Raw genomic sequence first — 19,668 nt, 5'->3', positions numbered from 1 at the left:
CTTCTGTCTTTTAAACCCTTACTACTCACCCGCCATTCCATATCCCGCCTCCTATTGTGTGTTTAAAGTTATTTTCAAGTAATTGAACCATTTTAAGGTGAAATTAATTTTTTGTTTTTTGTGTTTTAAATGATGAAGAAAACAGGACGAGCTGATCACCACCGCACAACTGATTGGACTTATTAAGAGCGGGGAAGAGAAAGCAGATGAAAAAAAAAAAAGCTGAAGCATATGATCAGAAGTATGCAGTTAGAAATCATTTTCAGCCACCATAAGGCACCTCGATTGCTGAACAACAAAACAACCAAAACCACAAGGCAATAAAACATACAGTACCAGTTCTAATTAAAAAGTGAGAACTATGAAAGAATGTGAAATCATCAAAAGAAGAAACAAAAAAGAACTGTGCTGTATGTTTACAGACAAAGTGATGCCCTGAAAAAACTAGAAAGATCAAACCTTCAGCATACCTTACACATAAAGTGACACAGCTAAAGCCATAAGCAGCTGTGTATTAGACATACATAGTGGAGAGGATAATGCATTCGGCGATCAGACAACGCCTGATAGAAAAGAACGACACTTACTGAGGCCCTTCCAGCCAGGCTGTACCTCCGGGGTGACACTGTCTAACTCTTTCTGGAAGTCTTCTCTTGCCAGGGCCACCAGTTCATGGTACTGAGCCACGATCTTTGCTTCTGACTGGGCTGCCTGTACCTGCAATGAACACAAGGATATCATCAACTTTCACCTTCCTGCTTTCAAGATAATACTCCATTCATCCTTGAGAAGAGTGTATGCAAGTGTGCTTACTGTATGTAATTGTGTTCCTTTTTTGTACAGCACACCCACATTTTATGGTTGGTGTCTGTACAATATTACAAATGTATATTTCACTTAACCCTGCGATTTGATATATTTTTTATTTTTTACATCCAACAAAAGTTGGACTGCAATTCTGTCAAAAAAGCCACTTTATGTAAATTTATGGTCAGTAAAAGTGACTTTTACATTTCAATCTGAATTTGCTGAAATTTTCTAAAACTGCTCACGAAAGAACTATATAAAGTTTATATTATGCTATATCAACCTGGAGGCAATCTGTACACTGGTAATGCACAGGAGGTCCCCTTGAATATTGTGCTTGTGTGATCAGTTGGCCAATTCTATCACGGATCCCCTTTAGTGAAAATTTAATTTTGTTGAAATAATCCCTAAAATGAATTATACAGATGCTGCAACTTCTCATTAAAACATTAAATGTTCAGCAGGTGGGTATAGACGCAGAACCTCCAATTTATGGTTCAGTATGGAAAGGACTTCCAATTTATTAAGGAATAAGTGTTAAAGCTCATATCAATGTGCATAGATCCCCCTGAGGGATTTTGGTAAAACTGAAAGAACACTTAACGATATGTAAAGTTTTTAACGGTATGTATTGCTTGCATGGGGAAGGGTTAAACCCTGTCAGGTTACTATTGTGCTGTCTATGTACATTTTATTAAGATTTCCTTTACTCTCTGAGGCCAGAGAGATCCAAGAAGTTACTGGAAATCCCCCAAAGCAATGAAAATTCCCTTTAGACAGTTGCCCCATTACTCTACAGTTTTTTTGTTCTTTTGGATTTTTGTTTCAGTGATAAGCATTACCAGTGATGGTAAGTAGAGGGGAGTAGAATTTACAGTGAGGTACAGTAGGTTTGAGTTAAGGGAAGGTTACATTTTAGTGTTAGCTTTTGGTATCAAGCATGCAAAGTTTTTTGTAGAAAACTAGCATTTTCCAGTAATCTAGCTCATGCAAAGTAGAAGAAGCTGTACTTTTTTAACAACGTTGTCCAGGTCCACAATCATACGATGGAGGTTTTCTTCAGCTGAAATGATGTAAGGCTTTGCACCGTTCACAGCATTCTTTTTACTGTCATCAATAACACTCTTCATGCGTTCTAGCTCCTCTCTACAATTAGAAAAACAAAAATCTTAAAATACAGCAGAAGAAAATGTCCCATGTGCATATGATTGTAATAGTTAAAAGCTAATTTAGACAGATACAAAAGACAAGGCTGTAAACAGACTCTTGGAATCTCTACAGCAAAGTTCTGATTTGAAAAGGGAGTAGAAGCACAAGGAGCAAGTAATGTGTGCTAAATTGCTCATGTGCTTACAAGGGGCATCCTGGTAGGAAAAATTGTACTGATACAAAAATGGTTTGTCATGAAATGTTAGCGGATGCTCAACAATACACAAAAACTAGCAGAATTTAAAACTCTGTATATTGAATATAGTTTAAGAAATATGGGACAATCCACATGTCAATGTTGCATCAAAAACATGCAGAAGACTCCTCTCAATAAATCTAAAATGGCAGTTATCTAGGTGGAATTTGATCACCTTTTATGTCATGAAAGATGCAGTATCAGAACTGCAAAACATTCTTTGCTAAGAGTTGGACCAAAGAGTCTTCTACCCAGTTATTAAAGGGTAATAAGTGAATTGTAAATGTACTATGAGTTTCCATCATTATCTGGTTAGCCATATTAGGCTTTTAGGGCACCTAGGTTACTCCTTCCACCAATTTGTGTACAATAAAAGCTGTCTTCCAACACTTTCCAAATCTTCTGCATATATTGCAACTGAGAATACATTCTGCATACATTCCCACAAGCAGAATGAGGGAGACCGTTGTGTCCAGAAATAATTTCTACCAAGTCCCCAGGAGTTTAAAATACATGTGTCATAAGGGACGTAGGACTAACCATAGCCATTGATACCCTCTATCTGAAGCATGCAATAAGTCTGTGTCAGGGGGAAGTTAATCATTTTCATACCCATCGTTTTTCCAGAACAGTGCTGCATTTATACTCAAAGCATAACTATATAACCTTCAATGGCTGCTGTAACCAGCCAATGTTTTGTTTGGTAAACTTCAATGCACAGCAGAAAGGAGGTGTGTTTAAACACAGAAGCAACAATAGCTGAAGCTGATGTAGTAAAAAAAACATGAATACGAACTTTGCTTTGAGAAGACTATCAGCTGCCTCATCCACAGCTTTGCTGCGCACCTTCAAAGCATCCTCCAAATCCCTCCACTGCAAGGACTTATGTTCTGCAGAAACCTGTAGAAGAACCAAAAGCAATTAACATGAAAGCAAACAACAACTCATTTGGAGAACAGAGCACCTTAAGGGCTTCCGCTCACCTGGGAGTCCTCCATGGCCTCTCGCAGTTTCTGGGCATGAAAATTGACAGCTTGCACTGCAGCCTCCTGAGAAGTAATGGCTTGGAGTGTAACCTGGGCAGTGCTACTTAGGGATTTCTCCAGGATTGCCGATATAGCTGTACAATAACATAATTCCATAAAGTAAAATAAGACACATTCAGTATGATGGGTGTGTGATTTTTATACATGGGAGTGGTCAGAGACAATTTGCTTTTAAAGGTACCCAGTGGCCATTATCCTTGATTCAAAACCTAGTAAGCCAGACCTAAAAGTATTCAGTAGAGTTAAAACTCCCGATCGGAATTCTTGTGCTAAGCAGGTGAGGCACAAAGGATGACTGACCACAGTCTCCTGCACCCACATATTCTTAACCCTCTATCAATACAATGAACTGCCTTAATGGCCAACCAATTAAGGTAATAGGCACAGTGGGGGGTGTAATAAAAGCTACTCCTAGAATATGCAACATAGTACCCTTTCTGTAGAGCACAACAACATTGTCTGCACAAAGTTTATTTGTTCTACAGTCAATAAAAAGGATCACCAACATTTTTTAGCAAATAATATTCAGCATGTGTACCCAAATTTTTATTAATATTAAACAGGATTTATATAGCGCTAACATATTATGCAGCGCTGTACAATAAATTAACTTACAGTCTATTTTCTCCCTCTCTTCTTTCTCTTGCTTGACAAGACGAGCAGCCACCTCCTCTGGAGGCCGTTCCTTCAGGTGATGCTTTTCCTCATGGTCACACTCTTTACAGTGGTCAGCTTTTAGGTGGACCAAAAAAAAAAAAAAGTAACATTAACCCGCTTTTTTAAATATAAAGCAGAAGCTCCTCATGGCCTAAATAAGTTTGTTGTGCTGTGGTATAACCTCCATAAATTATAATCTGGGCTCAAGTCTAAGTAAAGGCTCCTGTATGACAGTCTAAAACATCAAATCCAGTTACACCGATTCAAAAGCCTATTAGAGTAAAGAATAGGTTACTTTACCTTTAAATATTCTTTCTTTGTGTCTCAGTGTATGCACACCAGACACTGCAGGTTATAGTGGAAGTGTTTTAGCAACAGAAGTAGTGCTGTGCACACACACAGCAGTGAGCAGGAGTAGGTGTCCAGACTGACAAGCTAAAGGTTTGTAACTTACTAATCAATACCAGTTAGTTTCTTTACAGGGCTATTCTTTACAGAGGCCTTTACTTATCACACAGCTAAGTTATTGATCACAAGGTCATTACAAATAATGTGACATACATTGTTCAGACATTTTCAAAGTGCTAACACTAGATTGAGCAGTTGTGCACTACCTGAGCCGCCATGGTGTTCTGGTTTTTGCTCTGTTGCCTCCAGTGCCACGGAGGTCTCCTCTTCATGCACAGCAGGAGCCGGTACTGAAACTGCATCACCGGTTGCAGAAATAATCTGTGCTACGTGTGATGAAGCTAGCAGGAAAGAAACAAGTACATGAACACAAAGAATGGGACACAGACACTATATTTATATATTATTTTTATATATATAATAATAATATCCCTCGAGGGGATATGATCACCTTGTATTAATAATTAAATGGTCCATTAGAGAACTCTCTTCCCAATTTTTCACTTTAAGATCATTATACAGAACAAGGTGGCACTCGTTTTGTCTGGAGGAAAAGAAGTTTAATCTCCGGGTTAAGGAAGGGATTCTTCACTGTAGAGGTCTGTAAAATGTGGAATAGGCTCCCTAAAACTACTATGGATTGCTTTAAAACAAAATCTGTATGATTTTGAGAAGCACAGAATATAACTGGGGATTAAAGCTTTAAAGTAAAGATAACAGAGACTGTTGATCCAGGGAACATCCGATTGCCTCGTTGTACCAGGGTTTCTATTCTTTGCCTTTCTTCTTGATAAATAGTCTACACCCATATATATATATATATATGATGAACACTAAGCAATGGAAGAGCATGCAAACTGTCGACTGCGCTCAACAGCAAGGGAAATAAAGCATTCTAAGCACTCCTGGGTCAGACTGTGAAGGAGCCAGGCCTTTGCTTTGTCTGAGTGCCGGGTAAGGGCATGAGAGGCGGTATCATCTCTGTTTGCAGCACCGAACAGTTAAATAAGGAGTAAAATAAAGATCAGGTGCATTACTATAAATAAACGGGGGTTCAGTTGGGCTATAGAAAGGCTTTGTTTTGAAAGGAATAATCACTTTGAATAGTGTTGATCATTGATTGAAATTGTGACTGCAAGTTAGCACTGAGACCAACCCCATATGACAGCACAGTTTATGCAAGGTCCTCAATCTCCTCCGTCTGCACGGTTTGAGGTTATAGAGAACACAGGTAATGTAGGATACGGGTTTCCCATCCTGTCATATCTTCGATTTACCTTCTGCACTTTGAGGAACAACTGGTGGAGCTTCTACAGTCTCTCTCTTAGGCTGTTTGGATTCTTTCATTACTTCGGAAACTGTAGATAATTGTAAGGGCCCAGGCATTACCTGCTAAAAGTAAAATTGTTTCTTTAAATGAAAATCTTCAAAGTAAACAGAAATTAAGATGTTATTCCACATAGCACATCTATCACAGTAACAAAAGGACCAAACCCTTTCCTGGTGCACTTACATGCAGAAAAGAAAAACTTCACATTTTGATATATTGATAAATCCCATCAGGAAGAAATGTTTTGGCTTACCGGTTTCTTTGGCACAGGCAGGTTGTTTGGTGAAGGTCCTAGTGCAAGATCAAAAAGTTTGTCTGAATATGGTATGGACTTCTCAACATTTTCACGGAACTTTGGGTCCCATTGGGCATAGAGCACTGTGCCTCCAATTCCACCTACAGCAAACAGCAGCCCTGCTCCAATGATTTTCCCAGCTGAAGGTCTGCACAAAGACAGAGACATGCGATTAGCCAACATCAAATCAAGATCATCAAATGTAGAGCATACATGAAAATTACCAATTAGCTTTTTCCCTGTGTATTACAAACGCCTCCTATGTTTTTGAGATAGGAAGGTTTAGTGCACAAACCATGTCTGTCCTAGCCACTGTATCAATAGATACAGTATATTTGAAAATAATGCAACTTAACTAAAAAAGCGATCATTTCCAGCGCTGCTAAGTCAGCTCTCTCCTCCGCGACCTTCTTCTCCTGGTCTTTCTCCAGGTTTGGAGTCCTCAACCTTTTGGTTTGCAGGGCCAGGATAATGCAACTCATGCACATACACATTATCTACTCCTGGCACAGACTTGTTTTTACATGATGGTGAGCAAAGTGTATAGGGAGAGTCTGCAAGACTCACCTATCAGAAAGCTTGGGTGCTCCTCTAAATTAATTTATCAATGAAAGAAACCGTTATAGTTTTCATTAATAAATTAGTGTTATAGAAAGCGTTAAAAGAGAGTTAAACCACTAATTTATTTTTTTTTTTTGCAGAAAGAGATAAGACTTTGTTCCTTCTTCAATAAAAACATTCACCTGCTTTATCACCTTCCTAAACTGACAAAAATTATGTTCCAGGATATTCAGCTTCCCCTACAGCTACCAGGACTGAAAGAACTCCAAGGCACCTGCACAGACGTTATGTCATTCCAGCCTGGTAAATCAAGAGGGCTTACCGTATATACTCAAGTATAAGTCGATGCGCGTATAAGTCGAGATACCTATTTTTACCTTGGAAAACAGGAAAAATTGATTGACTCGAACATATATTGTTGAGGGTGGAAAATGCTGCAGCTACTGTCAAGTTTTAATACTCAAAATGAACACCAATAAAACTACATTAATTGAGGCATCAGTGGGGTGTATGTTTATAAATATTTATTTCAATATTATTTCAAAGAAAAACAGTAAACTAGCTGTCATGCTATAGCGCTGATATATTACACAACACTGTCTAAAGTCCATAATCATGTGACTAGCTGTCACTCAATAAGGCTCACAATCTAATGTCCCTACCATAGTCATATGTCATTAATACAGTCTGAAGTCAGTTTTAGGGGGAAGCCAATTAACCCTATTGTCTATAAGACTTTGCCTATTCAGGGGAAAAAAAGCTGTTAGCTTTCACCCCCCAATCCACCATTGTATACATTTGCATTTTGTTCACTCTTCTGCCCCTCCTTTTAGCAACAGGAACCAAAAAAGATACCCAGTACTTACTGGTATCATGGAGCATGTGTTTCACCAATCACAACACCTATATCTTAATGTAAAGGTCTGTGAATGTGTTGCTTTGTTCTGTCAGAACAAGACATAAAAATTCACTTTAGTTCTGCACCTCGTTGCTGTAAGGGCGAAGTAAGGTACGGTATATATGTATCATATATTTCTTAAAAAGTACACATGTGCTAAACAAAATAACTTTCCTTTTCAGCTCTAAGTACTATACACTTTAACCTATCTTCAAAAAAAAAAAAAAAAAAACATCTAAAATGAGTTTGTCACCAGTATTTTTAGTTGCAGAATTTCTGCACTTTTATTTTTATTGCAATCTCACCTGCTGGGTGATGATCGCACTCCACACTACTCTCTGCACACACTAGGGACACGGACACACTCCAAACCACGCCCCGCTCTGTTCCAGGCGGGTCCTGGCCTGAAGAAGCTGTCACGCCAAGCAAGTACACTGTATTTCTGTATTTAGGATGGGCAGTAATATGTATCTAATACTTTCTGTATTAGGATGGGCAAATAATGGGCAAATGACGGGGTATGTTGTCATACAGGATTCTAGTGCTTTTATATAAAAAAAAAAAAAAAGAATAAATAAAAATTGCAGAACAAAATATTTAGTTTTAATAACCCCTTTATGTTGGCCACACACAGAAAATCCTGGTGACATTATGAGGAAAGGTCTTTATATGTGATAACCTCCTAGAGTGTGTCACCCTCAGTATCTGTCTGTCTTTTACAACCCCTATTTAATGTACAGCGCTGCGTAATATGTTGGTGCTATATAAATACTGTTTAATAATATTAAACTACAAGATGTGAGACCTATGCACGGGACTCCTGTAGTACTGAGAAGAGTTTTGCTACCTTTTTTTAAGTGATACTTCCCCCACCCAACTGTTTGATTGATAGCAGGGTTACTAATAGGAGGTGCTGCCAGTTAGGCAGGGGTGGGACGAGGGTGGTCATGTCAGCAAAACTAACTGCAGTACACTGCCAACATTGAGCAGCAGAGAAGCGTTACTCCTCTGTATGGGCTCTAACAATGCAGCCAGGCTGCCCATACCCAGAAAGAAGGATGCAAAAAAGCAGCAGTGTTCACGTCACCACTAAAAATGGCAAAACCACCTATATAAAAAGGTTTCATTATTTCTCACGAACACTGAATAAACTTTTCTAAGTGGCAAATTCCTTTAGCTAATTCCACGGATACTTTTAATCCAATGGCCTAAATACCAGCTTTTTTTTTTTTTTTTTGCTGGGGATCCCTCCCTAGAATTGATTATAAATTCTTATTAAGTAGTCCATGATATTCTCAGGTACCTTGATGTATGCAGCCTACCCATTGGGGTCCGGTATTCACCGGAAGATGAAGCCTTCATGCATATAAGACATTTGATTGTGTTGCCTCATGTTATAGGACCAATTGTTTATTATGTTTTGTACTCTACTTCTATCATGTTTACCTTGACTCTCACCTCCCTTTCCCTACCTATGCCTTTGTACGTCTTTTTTTTCATATAAATAATAAAATAAATTCACAGTTATTTGTATAAACAAGCAGTTAAGTAGGTAGCTGAAAAATTGATTTGCCCTTGAAGCTCTAGTGTAGATATTATAGACCAGTGGTCACCAACTGGTGATCCGCGCCTCTGGTCGGTGTGCCCCCCAGCACAGACTGTGTCTCCTGTATGGATGGCAGGCTCAGGGGGCGAGTTGTCTCTGGAAACACAACCCACCAAATTTCCTATCAGAGGCTCAGACCTGTGATCGGATTCTGTCATCATGACATTACTAAAGGGGAAGTTTCCTCCCCTTTCAGTGACACACGGTTTCCCGCACATGCGTGGTCCTGAGCCGGTAACTTTAGTGGTCCGCCAGTCTGAAAAGGCTGGTGACTTTTATACAATAATATATAATATACCTCTTATATAATAAGCCATCTTTCATATTTAGTTAGAAAAAAATAATTTTTTTTTTTACATTTTGTACAAACCGTCAGCAAATAAGTCTTACCCAGAGGCTTCAGTGGAGTACGCTCTGGCAGCACGCAGGGGATGGAGTGAAGTCTTAATACGCAGGCACTCCTGCAAAACAAAACAATGATTTCAAGCAGATGTTAACTTACACAAATGACATTCACTTTGCTATATCATCATAGGTCAAAAAATATATATATTGCCTTTTTAACTCCTATTCTTTGCAGCTAATTGGTGCTGCCAATACACTTCCTGTCTGCATGCACCCCAATGATGGCAGAAGCTGTAGGCGAGTGGCAGCACCTGTATAGTGACAACTCTTCAGTAACCATAACCCATAAAAAGCCAAGTGCCAGCTAAAAGGGGCTGGGAAGAACACTGAGTGGCTGCATGCCATCCTTAACAGTAGTCTTCCCGATATGGACACCAGTGGGCTACATGTGTGCAATGTGCGTCCCCACAGCCACTTCTCTCTATTTCAAAAATGTGATACAGAGTAACGGGTACCAAGGCAGGAAGACAAAATAGACATAGCGTTGTCACCCCCGAACAAGGACTTTCATGGCAGGCTTACCAGGCATTGTTACAATTAATGTGCATGCATACATACATACATACATGTCACAAGATGTGCAATTAACAATTTAATTAAACTTCTAAGAGAAATCAAGACATTAGTGATTACATTTACACTTTTTTAGTAGTGCTGTGCACTCCAAGAAAACAGAGCCAAAGTCTGCTTTTCAATGTCTACCATATAGTTTATATTTTCTACCTTCAAATTCACATTTCCACCCAAGCTATACTGGTACTGTTAAGTGTATGCAAGCAAAAGTGTGGAAACTCTATTCAGGAGGAATTTTGTAGATGGGACACATGGTGGGGGATAACAACAGTTTTCAAGAATACAGGTAGTCCCCAAGTTAAGGACATCCAACATACGGACGCCTCCTGGATAAGACCGGGATTCCATCTTCACTGTGTGCATAACAGGCCTAAAGGAGGGATGGGGGCGGTTTGCATGACTTGCAGAAGAAATCTTTTGCTAAACACAGCTGAGGTTGTGGGTGATCTTAAGAGCTGATATTCTTCTGCAACATCTTGTAACTTGTTATTGACCAGGACAAACTCTGCAGTTGTTTCTTTTTGCATATCAAAGCACAGCTTGCTGCAGAAGGTAATGAATGTCTAGGCTCCAAAAGGATTTTTTTTTTTTGCTTTGTTTAACTCACAGTGAGGATTTTATACAGTAACTGACACCATGCTGCCTAATATGTTGAGACAAACATCTGTCCTAATTGCATTCATTAAAATAATGTATCTGTTCTGACTTACATACGAATTCAACTTAAGAACAAACCTACAGTCCCTATCTTGAATTTTACCCGAGCATTCTTTTACCCCTTGCTTAACATAACCTAGCTCCCTCTCTACAAATGACCAGTTATCGAGATCTCAAAAGATTTCCTTTTACATTTCTTGCTGCACCCAGAAACTACAACCACACTGACTTTTATGTGCAAGGTCCTGAGGCAGGAAGCAATAAAGTCCCATGGAAATCTATGTGACTGGGCAAGCAAGAAAAGACAACCAGTGGATCCAAACAACAAGGCCATGAGTTCCTTAAATATGGTAAGTTGGCATCTACTATGGAAAGAATGAGGGGGTGATAAGTGTATTTATTCTTCAAAGATTCTCCTGACAATACAAAAAAAAAAAAAAAAGTTTGTGTCTTTGCACAATGCTTTATTACTGAGCTCCAAGCAGATGGAATACACCACTGGATCCAGTATTTTCACACAGAGAAGTACAAGTGTCTCCAACAGTAGTACAAGACAGGAAAAAATTACCTTACCAATTATGCACAACCACACACAATGACCAGGAACATTTCCAGAACAGATTCATATTACATTAAACATGGCAGAAGCACCACAAGGCAGTGTAAAATGTATCACAGCAAAGAAAGTCATTTTCCAGCACACGCATTCCTTTTCTTCCTTCTTCCTGATGACTAAAACTTTCCATGGTTAGATTTAACATACCAGTAACATGACTGCCAGTGAATTTTATTTTGAGCCTGAATTGTAGCAAACCATGCACACATAAAATACATCAATGGGAACCTGCAAATAGATTTACCAAATTTAGTTCTTACTTTTCTTGGACATTTCCCAGCCTCCATCCTGTCACCATCTCACCCTTCTGCTATCATTGTACATTTCCTTTTTCTGCCAATTTAAACCAGAGGGAATTAAGAGAAATACAACTCTTTATCTTCCCTGCCTGAGCCAAGTCCTCCATGATTTGTGTCTCACACGCTCCCCGTCCCAGGCACTGATCACATTGTGAGAGCTTCAGCAAATAATGTGGAACTAAAATCCACTTTGAAAATCCGGCACTAGGTGGGTGCTTATTGTAAAATAGGGATAGACAATGCCCCTTCTGCAATAAGTATATACATACCTAATGCCCATCTGCCAGGAATATCAAGCCATCACAGCTTGCTTTGTGGGTGCTGGGAAATACATCAAGTTCCACATGGGAGTTATATCATCCTGGCAAACCAAAATGGCTGAAGATCGGAATGTGAAAGTGAAGACAGGAGAAAACGTCAGAGGCCGCGATGTAAGAGACAGGTAAGTAACCCCAGGGTATAGTTCTTTAGCGCAGTGCGATAAATCCAGCAGTGGCAGGATTATGTGTGGCCAGGTACCGACTGACAAACTGCAAGCTTATGAGAAAGCCGATAGCCTCTAACAATTTCTAATCTCACTATAGTGCAAGCAAACAGCTTATACAAGAGTGCCAAGTCTGGAGCAGTGCTGCATTGTTGGCACCCCAGGCACAGGAAGCTGCATTAGGTGAAGTAGGCTAGTAGGATCAAATGGGATTTGTGGAACTAAGAAAGCTGTATGTACAGAATAAATTATGATGAGACCACAAATCAACTTTAAATAAGGAAGGTACTTTTGCTCTACATAAGAAAGATACAGGTTCACTTTAAGACTTTCTAGTATCTTCAGCCCAAAGCAATGACTTCAGACAGTGCAAAAGTCAAAAACGGAATGTAAGCCAGTGTGCCCGTTGTAGCAATCCCTCTACAGTTCTTGTACCATTTACCTTTCTGTGAAAAAATACCCCCCTAGCCACTCTCTTCCTTCCTCCAATGACCTACTAATGCCTTCCTCACTCATAACCTCATCACACGCACGGCTCCAAGACTTTTCTAGAGCTGCCCTGACTCCCTGGAATGGTCTTCCTCGTCCTATTCGGCTTGCTCCTACTTTCTGTTCATTTAAAAGATCCCTAAAACCCATTTTTTCAAACTTGCCTACCCGTCTTCTTCTGTCTCCTAAACCTGCATTACTTACCCACCATTCCATATCCCCCTACTATTGTGTGATACTTCCCCCACCTCTTAGATTGTAAGCTCTTTGGGGCAGGGTCCTCTCCTCTTCATGTGTCCCTGTCTGTATCTGTCTGTCAGTTGCAACCCCTATTTAATGTACAGTGCTTCGCAATATGTTGGCGCTATATAAATCCTGTTGCCGAGATGGTGTTTATTGTGCAAGGTACCGACTAACCGTGTAAGCAAGGTCAAAGTATTCATCTTTTTGTACCGCCCTGATTTAGAGTCACCAGGCGCCTCTATTCACTAAAAATATAACATGTATTTATGAATCTTTATCATGGCTTTCTATAATCTTCTGAAGTAAGCAATGAGAATGGGAAGGCCAACCTCCCAATGCTGGCTGCCTAACACTAAGAAAGCTTTCAAGAGACCACACTTCTACATTTATAAATGGACCTCAGAGCAATTTTAGGAAGGAAAAGGTGGGGCTTTAATGGAGTGTAGAAAATAATACGTGTCTTATTCAGAGATTTTAATTTTATATTTTAAAGTTCAGCAGAGTTCTTTTAGTGTGTACAATATGCATAAAATACCACACCTACAACCTAGTTTATTGGGACTGAATATACAGAAGGAAGAGAAAAGAACTCAGAAAGTGGCAGAAACATTTCAGCAACTGCAGTGTTCAAGGTCACTTTTACCCAGATCTAGACTTCAGATAACGAGCACAGAAAAAATACTAAGCCGCATTCCTTTGTTAGAGCTTTCGGTGACAGAATCAGTATTCTTGTATTTGTCATCTGTTGATGTTGTATACTTGTCATTAAAACTGAATAATAAGAATGTAGAAAATAACACGGATGTATTTGGGAACTAAAAATAAAGGGTCATTACCATTTCTTGTGTATACTGCAAATCATTTTTCACTGATCTTGTAATAATTGGCATTACCTAATGTCAGCTTTCTACATTGTATTAAATGACCTTGTGGAGCAGGGGTGTCAAACTCAAATACACAGAGGGCCGAAATTAAAAACTTAGACCAAGTTGGGGCCAAACTTGAAATTTATTGAAAAAATTGAGAAAGTTTACTACTTCATCCATAGCTAACAAAAACAAACCCATCTACACATACTTTAGGGTTGAAAAAACTATTTTCTATCTATCTATGCAGCCTGCGTGTTGGTCATCCTCTCACATCACAAGTTTGTCTGACACTAAATATTACACAATGCAGTCTCTAATGGATTGAAACAAACACAATGCCCCTGGTAGTCAGGCACCATGTGATCATTGCCTAGGCTTTGTGTCACATGATGGATGTACAGGAATATTGTCTATATATTGCATGTATTGAAAATGATGATGTGAGGTGGTAACGCGGGCGGCCCAGATGTATTTGTAGTTGAATTTTGGAATTTTTGGGGGGCCAAAAAAAAAAAAAAAGGACCTTGAGGGCCAGATTTGGCCCGCGGGCCAGAGTTTGACACCTCCTGTTGTAGAGAGAGGTGAGCAGCACCATCAAGAGCAGCGGTCGCCAACCTTTCAGGACCTCACGGACCACTAAATTCATCATTTTAAATCCCGTGGACCAATAATATGAATTTTATTTAAAAAGATAAATGCATTTGTAAGAATATGATCTTCCTAATGGTGGTGACAAGGACTGTGGCGGCTCTGATTCATTGATCAGCTCACGGTTAAGTGAAGTATTACTATTGTTACTATTATCATTAGTTGCATTATCTCTGGTATTACTAAAGAAATACAAAATATTTGTTTGCTTTTTCTCGCTCATTATGGATATAATTCATTTGAATCTAAAACCAAACAAGAAGTGATAGTGATTCAAACTATTTAATGCCATTAAATATAACCGGTAAAGGAAATACACAGTTAATACTTTAGATCATCTGAGAAATAAAATAAAACAATGGGATGAGAATCGGTATTTGCGGAGCGCGGTGACTGTTGTAACGGTGGAAACAATACTGAAGCGTACGGCTCCGGCTCGGCAATGGTTCCCTCATACAACTTAACACTACACTGACGTCACGCTGCGCCTCCATTGTTTTTATGTCTCTAGTACAGTCTGTGAATTTAGTGCAATATAAAGGTGAAAATTGTTATTCAGAATATAAGAATTTAATAGAAAATTATTTTTGTATTATTATTAATAATAATAATAATAATATTAATATTAATAATAAAACATAAAAATTGCAAATCCAAATTTTTCTGTGAAACAGTGGAGGTCCAGAGATATCTGTTCTCTTGTGTTGTGCATTTTGTGCTTCCGTTTGCCATCTATAAAAAACGTATAATGCTGATAATGGAGGACAGCATGAAATCAAGGGGAGACATTATTGTACATGCTTTCCAGGCAGGAACTAGATTTGTATTGTATATGAAATTCTTCATGAACACAGCTGACACAATGGATGGCACTAAATAACAAGAGTTCCTCTAGACCAGCGGTTGCCAGAGCCGTGGACCATGTCTCACACTAAACTCAGGGCACAAATATTGCTTTATAATGAGCTCCTGAAGACATAATACCAGAGGACATAAATGCACCTTTTGTGCATGAAATGCCTTTACAATTCCAGTTGTAATCTTGTAAAAGTGGCAGTAATGTCATCACTATACATGGTCCATGCAGGAACAAGCAAAGGTACCTAGAACAGGTGGGAATGGGAAGAATAGGAAGGGGAGGGACAAGACCGGTCACCCTACACAAGGAGAGGGACTTACAGTGACTAGTCTTTTGTCACAAAGGTAAAGAAGAACGGTTTCTGTGAAAGACCTGGAAGACATTCACAAAGCACACCAAGGGTCAGGAGTACATTCACCCCTTGTATTTGTACAATATCTGCTTATCCAGGTGTGCAAAAAAAAAAGAAAGTGGGTGTGAATGAAAAGTGAACTGCATTACATAAAGGGGGTGCAACAGCTAATGTACTAAAACATATTAGTAGGGAATGATTAAAATTGTAAAAATCCCAGCCGGGTTATATATATATTTTTTTTTTGTTATGTTTTAAAAAAAACACTGGGGATGTTTCACTTTTTTACCCAGAGATTCAAAAGGAAGTTAGAGGAATGGAGGAAATACCCAGCACGGTGGATCAGTGGTTAGCACTCTGGCCTTTGCAGTACTAGGTCTCAGGTTCGAACCTCAGCCAGAGCTCTATCTAAAGGAGTTTGCAGGTTCTCCCCACGTTTGTGTGGGTTTTCCTCCCACATTCCAAAAACATGCAGTTAGAATAGTTGGCTTCCCCCCATAATTGAGGTTAGACTGTATTAAAGATATTTGACCATGGTAGGGACATTAGATTGTGAGCTCCTTTGAGGGACAGCTATTGACATGACTATGGACTTTGTACAGTGCTGCGTATATGTATATATTAATACTGTGTGATAATAATATTTTCCTATGGAAATCATGGATTCCCTTTTTTTTCTTGATTGCAATAATGACCAGAATTAGCAGATAGATGAACACAGGCAGCAACAAAAGCCTGACAGAGGCTAAGAATATAATGCCATTTAAAAACAAGCCATGCTTTAATATTCAATATAGCGGATGAGCAATAGTCATCCACAGCATGAAGGTCTTTTCATTTTTTGAAATTCAGTCGTTTGTGGAAATAGGAACTGAAAGTCTTACACCAGCCAATGTTTTTTGGGGTTTAAAAAAGTTTATCCCAAGATTGTAAGGGAGGGAGAACAATTAGAAATAGGAAGATGGTGGCACCCTGCCATTAGACGGCATAGGTGAGTGGCATGAGTTTCGTTTTGCTTTGCTTTAACATCGGCCGCATGGTAGAAAAAAAGCAGAAGGTATGGAAATCTCCTGCATAGGAAGGTCACAATCCTATCCCTCTCTGCAATGAATGTTCAGGTTTTCCTCTTTATTCCAGTTTCCTTACTTCAGTGAATTATTGTTAAGCAGAACTTTACGTTAAAAATGAAGAACAGCAAGCAGGCACGTTTGTTTATTGCAGAAGAGAGAAGTGATGCCCCTTCTACCGTCATACAGACATACTTCTCCCATCTCCTAGATTGTAAGCTCTTCGGGGCAGGGTCCTCTCCTCCTCCTGTGTCACTGCCTGTATCAGTCACCTGCAACCACTATTGAATGTACAGCTCTGCGTAATATGTTGGCGCTATATAAATCCTGTTTATTAATAATACCTGTCTGATCGCTTTCCGTAATGCATACTTTCTGTATATATATTTCCGCATTACTTTCTCTACATTTACTAAGTTGTGTATGTAAGGCACCTGGCTGCCAGAAATAAAGTAACATCACTCAGGTCAATCAAGATAGACAAAGATTCTGAACCCGGAGGAGGACCAGGTGACGATGCTGCAAGAGCGAGGAGAGGCGCGTCTTTTAAATATTTCTGATCAGACAGGTAGGTTTATTTAGTTGCAGCAGTGACATTGCTTGTCCTTTCTGCCATAAACACAACCTGCCTACATTTTTTTTTCAATTTGATTATTGTTTTTAAATAGAAGCAAATCATTTTTTATCTCAATATACAGAATATGATTTGGATTTTTTTTTTTTTGCAGGAAGATGTGACCATATCCTTTCATCTACTGTGCAGGTGACTTGGGTCAAAAGGAGAAGGAAAAAGATTATTATTATTATTATTAACTTGTCTTTATTTAGCGCCGACATATTACGCAGCACTGTACAAAGTCCACAGTCATGTGACTAGCTGTCCCTCAAAGGAGCTCACAATCTAATATCCCTACCATAGTCATATGTCTTTAACACAGCCCAAGGTTAATTTTGGGGGAAAGCTAATTTTCCTAACTGCATGTTTTGGAATGTAGGAGGAACCTGGAGAAAGGAAACCCACACAGACACGGGGAGAACCTGCAAACTCCATGTAGACAGTGTCCTGGCCGAGATTCAAACCTGGGACCTAGCGCTGCAAAGGCCAGAGTGCTAACCACTGAGCCACCATGCTGCCCAGATGGCATGGAAGGAGGATTCCAGGACAGTACAGGACCTTTTGGGGTCAGGTATGGCGGGATGGGGGCTCTGGGAAAGTAAAGCAAATGAGTGTTTTCCTTTATTATTTTTAGTACAGTTCTGCATTAAACAATCAGCATATTTAAAAAAAAAAAAAACACTCAGTGCTGCTGGTCTCCTATTCTTTTTCCCCTAATTCTTCCTATACACATCAGCTTTGGCTGCAGATCATTGCTTGGATCGGTTTTCTGATGCTAATGTTGAAGCGTGAAATCTGCAGACAGATTTGTAAAGAGCTGAAAATACCTTTTAAATGTTTAAAGCGTAAACTCAGAAATTTCAGTCTTTAAAAAAAAAAAAGTTGCAGCACCGGCCCCTAGTTTTTGATTGCCTAGGCAGTCAAGAATGAATGGGAGCGCAAAGCCTCCAGGCATACCTATGTCACGCATCCCAGGAGGCTCTTGGCTGCTCCTTCTGCACATGCTCGAGCATCTCAGGCATGCACAGAAGCCTTTTCGTGAGAAGAGAAACATTTTCCGATCTCAGTGAGATCGGCAAGTTTTTTCCCAACCTACGGTCACCCGATTTTGCGCCTGCGTTGAGTGACGTAGGATAAGAAACCCTGAGGAAGAGGAGAAGATGGCGGTGCTTGGAGACAGATACCGGGACAACACGGGACCTGATGGAAGACACCACCTGACGGATCATCTGCGCTGCGAGATTGAAGGAAAGTGTAATATGTTTTGTTTTAGGCATTTTGGAGTTTACTTCCTCTTTTCTTAAGGCTCATATAGGAGTTTAGTTGTAGTTGTATGTAGTTGACAGGCTTCCAACATCATACTGACCCGCCGTGCTGCTATTACAAAAAAGCTGAATTGAACAATTTCTGCTTTATTTACATGTTCGGCTTTATCATATCATGTCTGAAGAAAGTGCAGATGTTCTATGATATGTACATTGATATGACGCACTCTCGCATGGGGTTGGCGTTGCATCCAGCAGCGCAGGCACCTGTGTATTGCAATATAAGACATTATATCACTTTATAGCATTCTAGCTGTATATAGCATTATATCTGTATCTATTATTAATAAGTATTTACAATAGGATGCCATGGTGATGATAATTCAGAGTTGAATAGCAGTGTAATAGCAGCCATATGTTGGCTCCTCTATAGGTTGTATGTTACTATAACCAGGGCCTGGTATTCGGGCTGGGTGACTCACTGAGGGCCTGAGGCTGGGAGTGACACTCGGCAAGGTCACGTCCTCCTGGGGGTTGGTGATAGAGCAGCACCGGCCTAGCTGTGAGTGCTATGATCACCTTGGTGTGGTGACCCAGACACAGCTCCCTCCTCCTGTCACCGCTACACTCACACACTGCTCTCATCTCCTATCTGTCCTCAGGGTTCTCCCTGCAGCACACTACCCGACCTGCCAAAACTCCGCACTCCTATTGGCCAAGCCACACGCCCATCACATCAAAAGCGCGCCCCATTTGACAAAACTCATGTCATTCACAGAAACTCCCGCCTACCACACGCTAGACAGTTGAAAGGTTATGAGCGTAAGAGCTGATTGGTTGTAAAGCCAAAGTCGGCGGCTTGTCATTGGGTATTCCGGCACAGCGGTGGACTCCTATTGGCTGCAGTAAAAGTCATTTTGTGACTCTGAAGGTAAGGTTAGTAATGTTATAAGACAGCGAGCCAACACTTCACAAGACGCCGAGTTATCCTTTGCACGGCCTGGTCAGGGAATACGTGCCCGACATTTACCAGCGCTTACCTGAGCGAGCGCCGCCGCCCGGGCCTTCCTACACACCCGCAGCATTCTCCTTGTTATGAGAGGGGAGGCTGTGTCTCCGGTGTACGGCTCAGTACAACATATCCCGCTCCGGGATGAATGAGGAGAGTGTCCGCGCACTGCACACTGACACCGCCCACGCCCCTTCTCTGGAT

General features: G+C 40.0%; 1 protein-coding gene across 4 annotated transcripts in view; it reads right to left on the bottom strand.

Moving 5' to 3' along the window:
- Positions 1-19,668, bottom strand: part of IMMT (inner membrane mitochondrial protein) — a 31,239-nt gene extending 11,571 nt beyond the window's left edge. For 2 of the 4 annotated variants that reach the window (XM_072406609.1, XM_072406611.1), the window contains exons 1-10: positions 19,496-19,667; positions 9,404-9,474; positions 5,907-6,096; positions 5,601-5,715; positions 4,530-4,664; positions 3,874-3,990; positions 3,196-3,332; positions 3,009-3,112; positions 1,818-1,953; positions 588-717 (exon numbers count right to left, since the gene is read on the bottom strand). In XM_072406609.1, the coding sequence (XP_072262710.1) occupies positions 588-717; positions 1,818-1,953; positions 3,009-3,112; positions 3,196-3,332; positions 3,874-3,990; positions 4,530-4,664; positions 5,601-5,715; positions 5,907-6,096; positions 9,404-9,474; positions 19,496-19,540 (1,180 nt within the window). In that variant the 5' untranslated portion in view covers positions 19,541-19,667. Of the gene's footprint in view, positions 1-587; positions 718-1,817; positions 1,954-3,008; positions 3,113-3,195; positions 3,333-3,873; positions 3,991-4,529; positions 4,665-5,600; positions 5,716-5,906; positions 6,097-9,403; positions 9,475-19,495 lie in introns of all 4 variants that reach the window. The other 2 variants (XM_072406612.1, XM_072406610.1) reach the window with 2 other exon arrangements.

The sequence above is a fragment of the Pyxicephalus adspersus genome, chromosome 3 (genome assembly GCF_032062135.1).
Source record: "Pyxicephalus adspersus chromosome 3, UCB_Pads_2.0, whole genome shotgun sequence".
NCBI classification, from domain to species: Eukaryota; Metazoa; Chordata; class Amphibia; order Anura; family Pyxicephalidae; genus Pyxicephalus; species Pyxicephalus adspersus.
This window is presented reverse-complemented; position numbering and strand designations above follow the sequence as displayed.